The sequence below is a fragment of the Epinephelus moara genome, chromosome 5 (genome assembly GCF_006386435.1).
Source record: "Epinephelus moara isolate mb chromosome 5, YSFRI_EMoa_1.0, whole genome shotgun sequence".
NCBI classification, from domain to species: domain Eukaryota; kingdom Metazoa; phylum Chordata; class Actinopteri; order Perciformes; family Serranidae; genus Epinephelus; species Epinephelus moara.
In genome coordinates, this window is record NC_065510.1 from 35,398,495 (window position 1) to 35,415,310 (window position 16,816).

The 16,816-nt window shown below is 40.4% G+C and overlaps 1 protein-coding gene across 1 annotated transcript; it reads left to right on the top strand.

Moving 5' to 3' along the window:
• Positions 1–270: 270 nt before the first annotated feature.
• Positions 271–15,629, top strand: cfap52 (cilia and flagella associated protein 52). The gene is made up of 14 exons (XM_050044689.1): positions 271–453; positions 903–1,102; positions 1,282–1,418; positions 1,568–1,696; positions 1,813–1,912; positions 2,308–2,424; positions 2,788–2,888; positions 3,108–3,278; positions 4,049–4,197; positions 4,412–4,557; positions 5,945–6,096; positions 7,156–7,258; positions 14,741–14,852; positions 15,270–15,629. The coding sequence occupies exons 1-14, from the start codon at positions 393–395 to the stop codon at positions 15,449–15,451; spliced, it is 1,860 nt and encodes a 619-aa protein (XP_049900646.1). The 5' UTR covers positions 271–392; the 3' UTR covers positions 15,452–15,629.
• The last annotated feature ends 1,187 nt before the right edge of the window (positions 15,630–16,816 follow it).

Sequence of the window (16,816 nt, forward strand, 5' to 3'; positions counted from 1 at the left end):
TCAAGTTGCCCACTTGTGGAAACCACAGTTGCCTGTCAGATATTTAATGTAATGTCAGGTCACAGATTGAAAGTAGATCAGTCTCTACCTATAGAAAATACACAATAGAAATGTGTCTCGGGCATGTGGTTGTTATTTGTTTTTCAAGACAAATATTTACATTTTCCAGTGGTGTACCTACTTATTCGTAAATTTGTACGTGTACAAAATCTCCTGCAGCACTTGAAGGCAGCAGGGAGCGTTGCTAGGTAACGTGTGTTTGGTGTAACGGTAGCTAGTTAAAGAGCTGTCAGGAGTGTTTGAGAAAAACAACGGTAGCGTAAGTTTTTATTGCAAAATTTGACTTTCCTAACACTTTACAAGAGAAGGAGTTAATAGACAGTTTTTCAGCAATGGCTCTTGAAACACAGGGCGTGCCTAAACTTGAATTGGAGGCTGTTATCGGCTTCAACGGTAAGTTTTCCTTTACGGTTGTAACCTAACTTAGCTAAGCTAAGCGTTAATACAAATCAATCTTCAATACAAGTAGCTAGCAAGTTAATTTGCGCACGTGAGGCAACAGCATTTTTCTTTTAATTCATCACGTGCAATGTGAGTAGGTTTTGTATTAGTTTCTGTGACATTTTAAATGTCAAAGCTACGTTTTTAAAATGATTAAAGGAGGTGGCAGGACAGTTTGCTTTGCTAACTATATTAAGATATAGCAAGAACCCAACGTACGGTGTACTTGGTTGGAGTGACGTCACCTGTGAAAGAGGGAAACATTGCACAGTCTCATTGGTGTCTGCTCGTCTACCTTTTAAAACAAGAGGCCACATATCATGATCACATATTTGTCATTTTCCATACAAAAAGATGTTACGCGTTGTTTTATGTTATGCTGTGTATTTTTGTCTCATCAGGGCGCGTGCCCTCTGGCCTGAGAGTCCATCCAGATAGAGAGCACCTCATCTATCCTCTGGGATGTACAGTCATTCTTAAGAGAATCAAAGATGGCAAACAGGAGTTCCTGCATGGACACACAAACAATGTGTCCTGTATTTCTGTGTCCAAAAGTGGATTATATGTTGCCTCTGGACAGATCAACTTCAGGGGCTTTAAGGTATTCATAGCTGGAGTACATTTTATTTAATTTATACAAAGTTTCTGATATAATTCAGCACTTGCTTCTTTCATTTGTTTCCCCTACTGATGAAATATATGGCTTTGAATCCATTTACAGCACGGAATGGCAACAAAAGTAATTTTCACATGTAACATTTTGAATATATATATTCTTAGGCTATGGTGATCATCTGGGACTATGCACAGCGAACAGTTTATGCCGAGCTGGTGGTCCACATGGCACAAGTAAAGGCACTGGCCTTCTCTCCCAACGACAAGTATCTGGTGTCCCTGGGAGGTCAGGATGATGACAGGTAAACATCAACTTTGGGTGGCGCAATGCACTCCTGAATAACCAGATTATGTCACACAGGGATGACGAATGTAGGATTGTATGTAAATTTACTCAACTGTACATACTCTGTATCTGTTAAGTGCGTGGTATGTTTTTGTGTGTTTTCAGCATTGTGGTATGGAATATTGAGACAAAGCAGGCCATCTGTGGGAGCCCAGCGTTAGCACATAGTGCCGGTTACTGCCTCACAGTGCAGTACTCCAACACAAATGACAACATCTTTGTCTCTGCTGGGAGGTGAGTGTGTGCTGTCTTCTGGTGTTCTGTAGATCAAGTGTCAGTCTAGAGCAAGTAGTAACAATCTTGTTATACTATTAGAGTATTTTTAATGTCATATTGGTCTTTTTGGGCAGCGGAACACTGCGAGTCTGGGAGCTGGACCTCACTAACAGGAAGATCAGGCCCACAGAGTGCCAGACAGGGAAGCTGAAGAGGATTGTGAAATGTGTAGAGGTACAAGGCCATGAGAGTCTTTCATTCACAACAGTTTGTTCACTCAGCTTATTTTCAATTGTCCAAATAGTTATAGTGCACCAGATACTTTAGTAAATAAACTGCACTTTTACACTACATGTCACGCTCACCCATTCACACACTGGTGGCTGAAGCTACCATACAAGATGCCACCTGCTACTCAGTATACATTCATATGCACTCAAACACCGATGGAACAGCTATCGGGAGCAATTTGGGGTTCAATATCTTGCCCAAGGATATTTCGACATGTGGACTGCAGGAACCAAGGATCTAACCGCCGATCTTCCAATTAGTGGACAACCTTCTCTACCTTCTAACCCCCTAGAGATGGATAGTGTTGCTCATGTTGACTTGTTTATATTATTACACAGATCACAGAGGACGATCGATTCATTTTCTGTGGCACCACCAGTGGAGACATAATGAAAGTCAACATGAAAACTGGGCTTCTGAGTGACTGTGGTCCAGTAAAAACAAAATACAGCCTGGTAGGTCACTCAGCACAATAGAAATCATTACATTCCTCACCCGTCTCTGTGATGGTAATTTCAGCTGTCTTTCACTTGCGTCCTGCCTAATAGTTGGAACTCTTGCCGCATATCAAGAGCTGATGGAGTGCCACTTTGGAAATAGATGCAAGGGCTCATGTCATGTCATTTATTTCATTTTATCTGTGACAGTAATTTCTTTTATATCCTTAATGGATCATTATGTACTTCCTTGTCATTCCTGAAATTAGTCTTGTTTGTGCATATGTTCATTTACTACAAGCATCCAGAGTCTTTTATTTATAAACTGTGGGAGCTTTTAGCTTTTGCTTTCTGGAACTAATTCAGGCCTTTTCTGTGTAGGGTGTCAATGTCCTTAGGATACTGAAGTCTGGAAACCTGCTTGTAGGTTCTGGATCTGGCACCTTCACTCTGTGTTCCTGCACTAACTTCAAAACTCTTAAGTAAGTCCAACAACTGTCATTTGAATCATCCTGACTAAAGTAATTACATGTGGTGATGATTAATAGTTAATAATAGTTAATAGTTCACAGCTTTCCCTCTCTCTGTATATCTTGTACATTAGAATAAATATCTAGGGTATCTTTGTAATGTGTATAGATTAATGTCTTCATTTTACAGTGCTCATTAACAGGTCTTTTTTTCCTCTTCCACCACATTAGGGAGGTCCAGCTGGAAAAGGGGGTGACCTCCATTGCAATAAGAGGAGAGGGCCAGCAGTTCTTTGTCGGGACAGAGGCTGCTCAGATGTACTGCTTCAGTTATGAGGACTTCAAAGCTGAACTCATTTCCACCAGCCACAGCAGTGCTGTCAAGGACGTAGCCATATGTTTGTAAGTGGCAAACAGACAATTCAGGGACAAAAAGTCAAAGTCCCACCAGAGAGAGTAAAATGGCAAAAGGCCTTTTACAACTTTTGAATTTGGCAAGAATATACTATATCCTAAATTAATTGAAATTCATAGGAACAAAACTCCATCGTGCTGTAAAAGAGTCCCTCTGCCCTGGAGCATGGCGAGATAGAAGTATTTATGATGCACTGTTTAAAATCAGTCATGTTTATGAGTACATTCTGGAGATGAATATTCAGTTCATTCACATACCACAAGCACTGTTGGGCCAGCCGTCTGTTCAGATCTGTAGAGGACTGTTTGAGGTCATATGAGCATGTGTTGTCTGATTCAGCATTTTCATTCTGTTGTCGCATTTGTCACAGATTTCCTCTTGCACCAAAAGTCAGACAAATACTTAAGAAAAAGTGTGTCAGAAAAGTGTGTTTCCTATACCTCTAGTGTGTATGTATTTTTTCTTTTTTCATCTTAAACCTTACTTACCGCTCATAATCCATGACTTCAGTACCCCATTATGCTCACTAGAGGGTGACATTTACTTGCCTCATCAATGTCTGTTTAAGTGTAGAAAAAACAGTATTGAATTTAGGGATATTGTAGCAACACCTGGGTGATTGTCATTAATTAAATGGATACTTGGTTAAATGTACTATTAATTTAGCTTGAACTCAATTAGCACCATTTTACAACAGATGGTCGTACCCACATTCACTGAACTGTAGTTCCACATCTCTCTTTTTTTCCTCTTCTAGTGGAACATCTGAATTATTTGCAACCTGCTCTGAGGAGGACATCAGGTTGTGGCACATAGACAAGCCCAAAGAGCTGCTGCGCATCACTGTACCCAACATGACCTGCAATTCCCTGGACTTCATGGTTGACGGACATAGCATCATCAGTGGTGGGAATCAGGGAGAGATATCTGCAAACACGGCACTGGAGCTCATTACTACAAAGAATATTCACTTTTGTATTCTTTGTATGAGCTGTAGTTCAGTCATGATTTGTCCCCCAAAACATGCAACACTTTTTTTCCTAAATTACCTACTTCACACACTGAATCACTGAATTTTCTTGATTGCTGACTGTTAAAAATAGATTTCACTCTCCTCTAGCATGGAATGATGGTAAGATTCGTGTGTTTGCACCGGAAAGTGGCCGCCTCATGGTCATCATTCACAATGCGCACAGAATGGGTGTGACAGCCATCGCTGGCACCAGGGACTGCAAGAGGATCGTCAGTGGAGGGGGAGAAGGGCAGGTCAGTGGACATAAACCTCAAACATAGTAAATAATTGTTCGAAAACAGAATGTAATGTTCTGTATTTTTCTCACCAAGTAGAAGTGCAGTGCCCACTAATTCCTCCAAGATGTCAGCAATTGTCTGCTAGCAGAAGCCATGTTTATTAAATAAACAACAGTTGGTAGCACAACTTGCCATTTTCTGGACACATATTTTATAATTAGGAAGCCATATGCTTATAAATGGAATGATTATGCTAACCATGTTACCCAGTCTGCAGTGTGGCAGACATGTTCCTGCCACAGTTTTGCTGAGGCTTCTCTAAAGGAGCTGTTTGTGCATTTATGTTATTTGTTGTGGAATTCCTCCTCAATCTGATGAAATTGATTTAAGGATGAAAATTTGTACATCTTAGGTAGAGTCTTAACATTTTTAATTGGTATTTCTTTCTGCAGAAAATGTGAAGCTGTGAATTATTAAGTTGATTTTAAGTTAAGAGGCTTTATGCAATTAGTCAAATGATTTAACACATGATACATCCATGTTACAGATGCAAGCCTTTACTGTACACACCCTGCAGATACATTTTATGAAGTATGATTGCAGTTTGTTCAAAGTACTGATCTTTGTATCCATCCATTTGCAAACAAGAGAGTATTTTCATTAAAGGGACACTTTGCTGATTTTCAACCAGCTTTGTATCATAACAATGTGGGTAGTATATGTAAATGAACTATAGTAAACTTCTCTCCATCTACCAGTGCCCAGAACTCCGTGCTCATCTGCCAGCTCCAATCAGCTGGGGCTGTTGCTCGAACTACAGATTGTACTTCCACATTATTGTGTGCCCGCCACCACGGACAAAAAGAGTATAGAAGCGGATCGAAAGAGAGCACTGCCACCCTCTCTCTTTCTCTCAACCTCAAAACAAACTCCTACAGGGGTTGTTTATATAATATCTTGTTATTGTTTTGCCTATTTACATCTGAAATGTCTTCATAAACATGTTTTAGTGCACGACTTGGCTGTAATATGAGAATTCATGAAGAGGAAGTGGGCATCATGCCGTTTCCTTTATTGTAAATATGGTGGCTTAAAATACTGAGATCAAGCGGTAAAAGTAAGCGTTGCTGATCAAATCTAATCCAAGATTCTGTTATTATTGGTCCAATACGGCGCAGTGCATTCTGGTAGTTGTAGGTTTTCTACCTCTTAAGCAAATGCAAATGCCACAGCCCCTTTTCTCTGTTTTCTCTGGTCATGTAGCAACAATTTCAAAATTAATTGTGTTTTTCTGCTGCATAGACAGCCCAGTTTTATAAAAAGACCATCATTCCTGCAGTGAAATACTACTTTCACTCACATATTGGATGTAAAAGGGATCTCCTGTGTTCATCCGTTGTAGGTGCGTGTTTGGGAGCTGCAGCCACACAGCCATCGTCTGCTGGAGACCATGAAAGAGCACAAAGCCACCATCACTTGTATCAAAATCAAGAGCAACGATAAAGAGTGTGTCACTGCCAGCTCCGATGGTGCCTGCATCATCTGGGACATAGTGTGAGTAGCCCATCTGCATACCCAAATACTTGTGTCCAAGCAAAAGGCAAGAGAAATAACACACAAATCTCACGTATATAGTATCTATCTTTTTTTAAAACTTTGTTCTTGTATAGTTAGATAAAAAATACTCTTTTAGGACCTCCAGTGAGTCAAAACTGTACAAACTGTACCCCACAATCTCTAAGTGAATGACTCTTAGATTTTTCCTCAAACTTAACTCAGTCTATTTTGCTGAGAGCAGTTGAGTCAAAAAAACCAAGTGGAAAGGCCTGTTACTTGTTCAGTTAATCACATTATCCAGTAAAAAAGCATACGATACATAATTGCTAATGATATACATAACCACCAAAGAGAAACGGACAGATAATAGACAGCACTGCTTTCAGGTCTGTGTTGTAATGAGAGAAATGCTGTTCAGCTGTGTCTGACTGGTAAAGTAGAAATAAAAAGAAATCCAGTGCATTCTTTATGAAGAAGCTTAAAATCCCTTAATCCGCGGGGCTCCTGCTGTAGGAGAATAAAACCTTTAAAAACTCTGATGGTGGTCATGTTTTTTCACTGTCTATCCTCTTCAATGAACAAGTCGGTGGATTAAAGGATTCCAGGCTGTATGCATCAAGAGTAGCATAGATTTACTTTTTTCAGTGATTACTAACAAGGTGGTGATGTAAAGAATATTAGGCAGACAGGAGCCTTAATGAATCTTGAATGGCATCCTGTCGAGCCAGACACACCACCATTTCTGTGTACACAGAAGAAGTTATACAGGTTTGTGTGTGTGTGTGTGTGTGTGTGTGTGTGTGTGTGTTATTTGCATGAGTGTACAGTACATTTAACAGTTTGTTTTAATGTGTGACTACACAAATTGGCTTGTTTTCCTGGAAAGTGAAACATGTTTTATCACATTAAATTGCACTTTGCACTTAATGAAATTGGAGCCCTTTCACCACATGTGGGTTTTCTAGACCGCTGCTCTGCTGGTGAAAGTTAACCTTCTTTCTCCTCTCTCCTCTTTTTTTCATCTTCTGCACCACCTCCTGAATTTTTTTGCTGCAGGCGATTTGTGAGTCTTCAAATGGTAATTGCCAACACACTGTTCCGGACTGTGTGCTACCACCCAGAGGAGTACCAACTCATTACCAGTGGCACTGACAGAAAGGTGTGTTTTGGGCCAGTCAATAGCAGACTAAGTATTCAGATCAGTCACTTCAGCAGAAATACAAATACAACACTGTGTAAATACTCCGCTACAAGTAAAAGTAATGCATTTAAAACCGTTCTCTAGTAAAAGCAGTTAAGTTTTAGCATCAGCAGCTCATTGTTTTTTTTAACAGAGCTTTTAACAACAGAGAGAACATTTACAACACTAAACACATGATTTTAGCTGCATTTTAACATATGCAAAGTATATTTTAGTCTGCAGTGATATCAGACAGTCTTACTTTTTTTACACTCTGATTCCATCAATGCTGCTCAAAATAACACGAGACACCTGTGCGATGAGAGCAAGGAAATGAAGATCATTCTTTAGTAAAAAAAAAACAACTAATCCACACACTGTTAATTGGCTCCCATTATTATAAATGCAACATTTCAGTCAGATAGACCTCATCAATCATTACCAAGGCTACTGTTCCACCCTTTATGCGGTAGTAGAAAAAGACTTGCATTACTTTAATATGTTTTATGTGACATGTCAACTAAATAGCAAAAAAATACTGACTCTGTACTAATTTCATATGTTATAATACCTACATGTATGTACAAGTCTTAGCCTACTTCTAATATTTGCAAATTACTTCCAGTGTTTTTATATCTTATGTTAAAATATTGCAAGTTATGGTTTACATTTCACATGGATGATTTTTTACTGTCCCATAGACCAAACATTCCCGCAGGTAATTAATGTTACCGTTTCATCTCATATCATACGAAGCAGCCTACTTCATTCATGGCTCTGATGGTCACTCTTAATTTACACCACTGTCTCTTCCACATGAACACGCTCATGGCTGAATAGGATAATGAAAATATATCCCTGTCTGTAGTAACATGAGCCCTCTTCGTGGCTGCAAGCCTCTCTTCCTTGGTATTACCTTAACTGGTACAATATAACACTGGAGACTTGGCTTTGTCTACTCTGTTAGTTGCACAACCAGTCATCCAGCAGCTCTTCGCCATGTTGGCACGTGGATGTCACATGCCAACATGGCGAAGCAACGTGAAGCAAATATAAAGTTGCATAAAATGGAAATACTTAAGTAAAATACAAGTACCTCTAATTTGCACTTGAGTACAGTGATTAAGTATACGTACTTAATAAATTCCACCACAGTACTCAGTGCACTAGAATCATTTTTAAGGACATTTAGTAGGCTTATTTATTCATTTATTTAATTTATATCCCAACCAGTGTAATCCATTACTTTGGTCTCAGAAATCTGTCCATGTATCTGTAAAAGATTTGCCGTGGTTGGTTTTATGCACCAAGATGTGAGAGCTGGTTAGCAAAGAATTCCCTGGGACGCAACTCAGACAGTCATGCCGTACAGGAAAAACAACCTAATGACTGTAATGATTGAAAATCCCTCGGGGTGCAGAGAGACTGGCACTCACAGTGTAATAATCTAGATGTCTCATTATGCTGTTATTGTTATTATAATCTCCACTCAGTGTACATGAGAGAAAAGCCTGGCGCTCTGGTAAGATCAGCGTAGACGAGCACAGAGAAGACTTGCACAAACACACACACACTTGCATGTCCACAGATTAGTTTGAAAAGCTTGTAATTTGTTTCTCAGCTGAACATAATTAAGCTGTTGTGTTGGCTGCAAGTCGCTGTGACAAAAACACTCAGCCCTTTAAGTCTGCGATTTTGTGAGGCATTCTGATTAACTCGGCACCACTTATTTACATAAGGTCAGATGTTCACAGCGGCAAAATGAAATGCTTGTTTCCTTGATTGTGCACTTCATCCACACCCCTTGAACCCGGCCACACACTAGACCCATATTGTTGCCTCCCCTGCATGCTGAGAGGTGAGGACAAGTTGTGCTGATTAACGCGGCACAGTGGATGTGCCGAGTGATTCGGAGAGAGTGAGAAGGAGGGATTCAGGGAAGGGGAGAGAGCAGAGAGAGGGGAGTGCTGTGGTGTTCGTGCCTTCCTGCGGATGTGCCTGTGCCACCCAAGTGCCAGCCAGATCCACCATCTGCTCATCCCAGGACACAGGCGCTCTGTCTGGGAGAACAAATACCTACGCTCTGCTCTCTCTCTTCTCCTTACTCCAACCCTTCATCACATCCCAGCATGCCCTTATGAGTCAAATCACAGAAGGCAAACCAATAGAACTCGGAGAAGGTGTGAAGAGAAAGATGCTGGCCAAGAGAAAAAATAGACAAGAGGAGTGGAGGGTCAGGGAGAGGTTGTATTGATGATGATGCATTTTTTACTGCTGTATTTAGTGGAGACAATATGGTGCTACCTCTTGACTTTCAGTTTCTTTTAGGAGGACAGGAATGATAGTTGGAAGCAGGTTCATTGTATTGTTTCCAGTTAATGTTGTCATGTTTGCTTTGCTAAAGGGAAGATGTAGTCTTGATTGCTAACATAATTTAAATGTGGCCTGTTTTATAGGACCTAGTTGTTGGGCATGCTGCCGAGGCTCAGTAGCATAATCAACTTCACCCGACCACTCAAAGGGCCTCACACCACACACCAAGTTGTAGATTAGTTCCCCCATCTTCTCCAACTTCCTCATGGCTATGCCTCTTAGCGTCCTCAAGATATTGCGATGGTCAGTGTTGACCTCCTTCCACAGCGCCTTTTTGCGCGATTTTGGCCACTTGATCAGTGGTCTTCGCCCCTTCTATTCTGCTGCAGATTGTGATGGGCTGGATTCAGGTTGCTCTCCTGTGCCTTGCTCTTCCTCTGCTTGGAAAACATTGTCAGTGTCCGCCAGACGATGGCTGCTGGACCTCAGTTGACTGACTTGACTAATATTACTCTTGCAGTACAATATGAACTTGGCAGCTCATTCAGCGATGGATTAAGAGAGAGATTTTGCCTCCGTGAAACAGGTTGCAATGTAATCCGTATGGGCAATTGGGCACCATTAATTGAATCAAATAAAAATGCTTGTTTTTGCTACTGACAGGCTCTGAAAAAAACTAGAGAGAAACATTTTCCTTACCGCTCACTTGTCTGTTGGTCTGCAGCCAAATCTTTTTTTCAAGGAGAAGTCTCGTTCTGAGATCTCCCGAGAGGTGACTTGTTGCAGGGTTACACGGTGGATATGTTAGTAAGAGTTGGAGAGAGGACAAGAGTTTGTTGTGTGAAAAGTGTTGCTTAGTGTTATCTAAAAGATTTTCAGTGTCACAGCTGAATTTTAGCTGATTTTGACAACATGGAAATGTCTATGAAATTTCAGAACAAGACTCCTCCTTGAGTGAAATTTGGTTCCACACAATAACAAACAGACCAGATCAAGCAAAAGTAAAGAACAATGTCTAATTTCTCGGAAGGGACACATATAATTACAATCTGATCCTGTCAGTGGCAAAAACAAGCACTTTAATGGACATACACACACAACAGTGCACAATCGATTTGGCAATTCAATTCAGCAATATATATAAAACATTACTTAATAACAAAACACTTACATTTAGCATTTCGATCTGGGAATTAATGGCACTTTGCAGCATTTGACAAAACAGTTTTGAATATTAATATGAACATTTAACGGGCTTAAATGCCTTTAAATTAACAATAAAACATATCGATCAAATTAACGATTTTTGTTGAGGAAGATCAACATATCCACATGCTCTGGGGTGAGCCTGGTTCGTAGTCTGTTGACTGCAAGGCCAGCAGCGGAGAACACCCGCTCTGAGGGCACTGATGTCCCGGGGATGGCCAGAAAGCTCTTTGCTAGGATGGCAAGCCTAGGGAATCTTCTCTCGTGCTCTTTCCACCAGTGAAGGGGATTATTTTCCAGGGTGTGTGTTTGAGAGAGGAGACAAAGAATTGTCCAATTTCTTTTGGACAATGAGCTGATTTTAAGTTTAAATGAAGTAGGTTAGGCTATTACTGCAACACAAGCGCAGTGTGTCAGTATGCAAAGTAGCCGACATACATAACCGGTCAAAAACCGATTAACGGTTAACCGTTAACATCCCTAGTACCCACGTAAAGTCTTTTCCCTTTGTGATGTTACTATGAGACATCATTTGTCTTTGTGTCCAATCTAATCTTGCTAATCTTGTCTGTAGCCAAGGCGACTGCACTCTGGTTCTGAACTCAGGTCTTTCCTGGTTATAAGGTGAGCATTACCAACAGCAGGCCTGACTTCTCAGACCCTGCTTGCTGCATGTAATTAATTTCCTGGTGGCCCATGTTGTGGCTATAAGCCAGTTTCCCAGGCTGAGGTGGAGGGAACGCAGATGGGCCAAGACAACTCACACAGGTGGGAGTCTCTAATAAGCTGCTGAAATGAGATAACGAAGGAGGGAGAGGTTGTGACTGTGGCAAGGAGGACGCTGTGGAAAATGACACGGAGGAGAAGAGGGAGGAGTGTTACATACTGGGATATACAGAGTATTGTACATAAACATTATTTTGATCACCCATTAGTGGTATTTTTAGAGGTACTGCTTTGTTTGCTGTTTAGTGAAAAGATGGTGCTGTGATGTTACATTAGCTGAATGAATTACATATTCTGCCCAGCTGTGAGCCTTACGTTCTGATGTGATACTGAGTTAAATAAGGAATGATTTCAGAACTTTGTATTTGGTGTTTATCAAATTATAATGAACCATTTTCCCCTCCGGTTGTTTATGTTTTCCTAAATAATGTTTTGTGAAGTTATTTTCTAGGAATATTAATATCAGCAATTCCATCTGAGTAAACCAATGTGCAGCAGAGAAATCCTGTAGATTCAAACGGCCCCCACAGAAATGTTCTCGTGGCTTGTAAGGGCAGCTATTGCTTTGAGAATCACTCTGCAGTTCTGAAACTATAAATAAGAATTTTTTTGTTTTGTTCTCGAGCCTTTTGTTCCTCTTTCGTTCCATAATAACAAACAGTTTTTGATATGTCTGTTTGAGATTACATTTCCTCTCCTATAATGCATTACAGGCATGGTCTTGCGCAGAGAAATGAAATCCTATCTCAAAGACTATTCTTATAAATGTTGGGCTGACTCAGTGCAGCTCTGTGTAACATGAACCTTTTTACAAACAGCCGATCCATGTAACGTTGCATATGATTTCATTAGTCAGATGGTACACTTCCTTGTATTGTTTATTAGCAGCATTCTTGCAGTAATTCAATCTTTAAATTTGGAATGTTGTGCTTTTAATACTTGATTGACTTTGAAGTGCAATCTGTTTAGCCTGTGTTTTACACACACATTTAAATACACACAGGGACTGAGATCAGTGCTGAGGTCAGCCACTAAATCTTCTATTAGAAACTCTTTCATACAGAATGACTCAGAAGACTGATTTCAATGATCAAATCCATCCAGCCCTTCATTTACAGCGCTTAACTTTTAAAATGTAATCAGCTTGGTCATATAAATAACAAGAAAGGACCTTTGTTGTTGTGTGGCACTGTGATGTTTCTGCTGCCTGTGCTATAAATAACTTGGGCTAACAATTGCCTTTTCTGAGACTTGATACTTTGACAGCTATAAAGCTCTAGGGATGATTAAATCTCATTTGGATCAGCAAACATGGTTTCAATTGGCTTGTGTGTGTGAGGCTGAATCTAACCATAGACCTACTCATTTCCATACAGAGCACGAATAATAGAGCAGTAACGGTAGTCCAAGGTGGATTTAGGTCACATATTGCATATTTACCATAATAGGAAGTAATACAGTACAGTACAGTATATGGTGATGTAATGGAGGATCTGCACAACTGTAAACAGATGCTTTCACCTGCATCATCTGTATAGTGAGCCAATAGTCTGTCCTGAACCAATCAGCAATAGCAATTAACACTATAATTCAAACTGCAGCAAAGAGATCATAAGGTTATGTGTCGTCAGTGAGGCCTGCTTTAGGATTTTTTCCCTTGTTGCCAGCAAAGAAAACAGACTCCATAATATTATCATACACAGTGCAAGGGTTCTTTGCCCCTCTCTTGAACACTGATGCTGTGACTCCGATCAAATACTACTGTTTGTACACTTACTTACAAAAAAATGGACATAGTTACCATGACATCACCCATTGGTTTGTGGACTGCCGTTTTGAAGCTTGAGTTTGGGTATATAGGGTATATCCACCTTTTTATCTGGCTGTTTACAGTATACCACCTATCAGCCAAAAAGCCATTGGAATATATAGGAGAGTGTACCCACGTCCTCCTCTGTGATCTACATGTCTACCTAGTAGTACACCCACCCCATCAACTTCCACTACACCACTGACTGTGCTGATGGCTTGCAGACAGCCTGTCTCTCAAGCAGCCCGCCTTTTAATATGCGTAACTTTAAGCCTTAATAAAATGTAAACATGTGAGTTGTATACAAAGCCACCCCCTGTACAGTTGTCATAAATGTTGAAATTAGCTGTAGAGTTCAAGACCATTTTTGGTACCAGTCTGTAAACATGTTTATTTCTGCTGTAAAGTGGGGCATTTTAACATGGGTGTCTATGGGGTTTCACATCTGGAGCCAGCCTCAAGTGGCCATTCAAGGAACAATAGATTTTGGCACTTCCATATTGGCTTTATTTTGCAGCCCTGGAGATCGCCGCTTGGTAGTACACAGTCTACACTACTTGTGTAGTGCGCAAATTTTGACAGGGTAGTGTCGTTTCAAATCAAACACAGCTGTTTTGCACTTACTGGAAATGACGATTGCAAGATTTGACAGTTTTTTGCGTCTGCTTGGCAGATTGCAGCCAGGTGGAGCATTATCGCTACTATTGGACAAATAATTGATATATGCCTGCTATATTTTTGTCTATATTTATTTATTATTCTTTTAAAAATGAACACACTTTCACGGCACGTTTTGATATCTGAGAATGTCCCTGGCTAATATTGGCTGGCTCTATCAACAGCTGATCAATGGAGTTAATGATAGCTGCCAGATTTTCTAAATATTTACAACTTTATAACCTAATACTAATATCTTCTACAGTGGAGACAACAATTTAACGTGAAAAAACACTAACTTATGCCCGTGGATTGCATAGCTTGATGATAAATGTTCCACTGTTAGCTCGCAGGCTAACATTAGCATGTTTGTTATTATTTGCAGTACCAAATTATTACAGATGAACCCAATAAACAAACGGATGCCTTGTATCTGACAATAATAAAGTGGTAGTGAAAAATACACATGTATATTCGTACAAAGCTTCGGTGTTCACTGCAGTAGTTGGACGACATTTTGAAAGTTTGAATTGTGTTTGTGGTCCACACTCATTTTTTTTTTACCATTATGAGTGCATCATCCAGATACCCATAGTGCACTGCATTTTGCCATACTTCTGTGTAAACACACTTATGCACTCAAAATAGCAAGTATAAGTATGAAAGTGTGTGATTTGAGACACAGTGTGAGTCTTCAGTAAAAAATGCCAATGATGAGCAAAAATAAAACGTGTTCACTTCCTTCTCAGGTTGCCTACTGGGACGTGTATGACGGATCTGCCATCAGAGAAGTGGAGGGCTCGCAGTCTGGGGCCATCAACGGCATGCACATCTCACAGGATGGCAAACACTTTGTGACAGGTATGGCCCATTACACGTCTGCTGCTTGTTATATTGTTGCTGTGCTTTCAATATAATTCAGCTGAAAATAAATGAGTCCATATCTACAGAATATCTTGGGTATGTGAGCACTCAATATACAGATGGTAATTTTACACTTGCCCTCGTTTCATTGCTGATAATGTTTAGATAAAACCATGCTTGTCTGTTTTTGTAAATGTAATTTAAGTTGGTGCTTTTATGTTAAAAACTGCTTAGATTGTTATTTATTATACCACTCTTGTGTTTTTACCAGTATGTATTTGTTAACTCTCAGATATAGCTGAGTGTGTTCTCGTCTCCTCTGAGCCTTCGTTTTCATCTTTACTGACACTACAATGCAAGCTCTGCTCAGACTTCTCTCAGGTTATTGACATATTTTTCACCCTGTCATGACAGGTGGAGATGACAAGCTGGTGAAGGTGTGGGACTACATGGAAGGTACAGTCACCCACATAGGAATAGCTCACGGCGGCAGCATCACCAGCATCAAGATCTGCTCCAACAACCGCACCTTAGTCAGCACCAGCGCAGACGGAGCTATTCTTCGATGGAGGTTCCCTCACCCTTCTTCCTCTTAATGTGACATTAGAGTCCTTGACACTGGAGGCAACAGAAACTTTTAATCCAGTAACACACACACTCAAATGTATCCAACATTTTTCTTTCTTAGCAAATCTTCCCAACAATGCAATTAACATTGCAGATTGGATTTACACTCTGACCAAAGGAAATAAATGTAATTTGATTTAGCATCAATGACTTTGTTAGACTGTTTCCTTTTCCAGTAGAGACAGGATATAAAGAAGTGAAAAGATTACACTTCCTGAGCAGTGTAGTCTCTTAAGTGGTAATTCCCCACAGGAGCTGAATATAGGTGGGAATTCACAGAGCGACACTTGAATTTAAAATTACACTTCAAGGCACAAGAACTTATTCTTCACATCAAAGTGTCTGTATTATGCTTCTTTAGACTTCTTGAGAGAAACAGAATTAATGCTGTTCTACAGACTGTCTCAATGCAGATGTAACCCAAATACGTTAAAACAAGGCTATATTATACAGTACATTAAATGTGCTCAGACATGATTTTCCTGTGTGCTGCTGTAGAGACGAGGAGGAGGCCCCAGATTTGTGGCCGCTTAAGCACACGGCTGCTGTCAGCTAATCTATCAACAGAGATTCCCTGAAGGATGCTGGTTAAAGAGCGAGGCAGTGTACAGTGTACAGCAGAAAGCCTCTTTGACTGTCCCTGATCTGAACCCACTCTCCTCACTATTGTTCAAAATGGCTAATCTAAATAATTAATAACTCACCCCTGCTTCCCCCAAAAAGTAAAATGGCAAACCTACAGTGTAAAACCAAGTCAGCAAAAACATCCCTGGGTCAGTAATATAGAAAGGGCATCTCTATCTTTGCACTTACCCTCCCTGCTTATAGAGGACGGTTGTAGGCCAGGGCTTAGCTTTTTTCTTAAACACTTCATTTCCTCGCCTGATATGAGGCACGTTTAGTATGATGTTGGTTTCTGCGGGGGAGGGGGATTCAGTTTTCCCAAACAAATTACTTGAGAGCAACATGTCTGCCTAAATCTAACATCATTTTTAGTCCACAGTGATGCGGAGTCAAGCCAACATACCTGTTTTGCCAGGGTCGATTTCAAAACAGCCTTGATAGCAGCGTATATAGTGCTTGCCATTGTTGTTATTACTTCTCATTGGTTCCAGTGCACTGCTTGACAACATCTTGACAACAGTGTTTGTCACACCTATGGTTCTGACTGGCTAATCGAATCCTCCTGTGGTGCTCATTGGTCGTTTCATGTCACAATGCCAGACAAATCAGTCAACTTGAAGTTGGTGGAGTGGGTGGATTCAAAGGTCTGGACCCAGGCAGTTCATCTCCAGCATTCTGGTGAATTTTTATGCACCAATTTGCCTTATCTG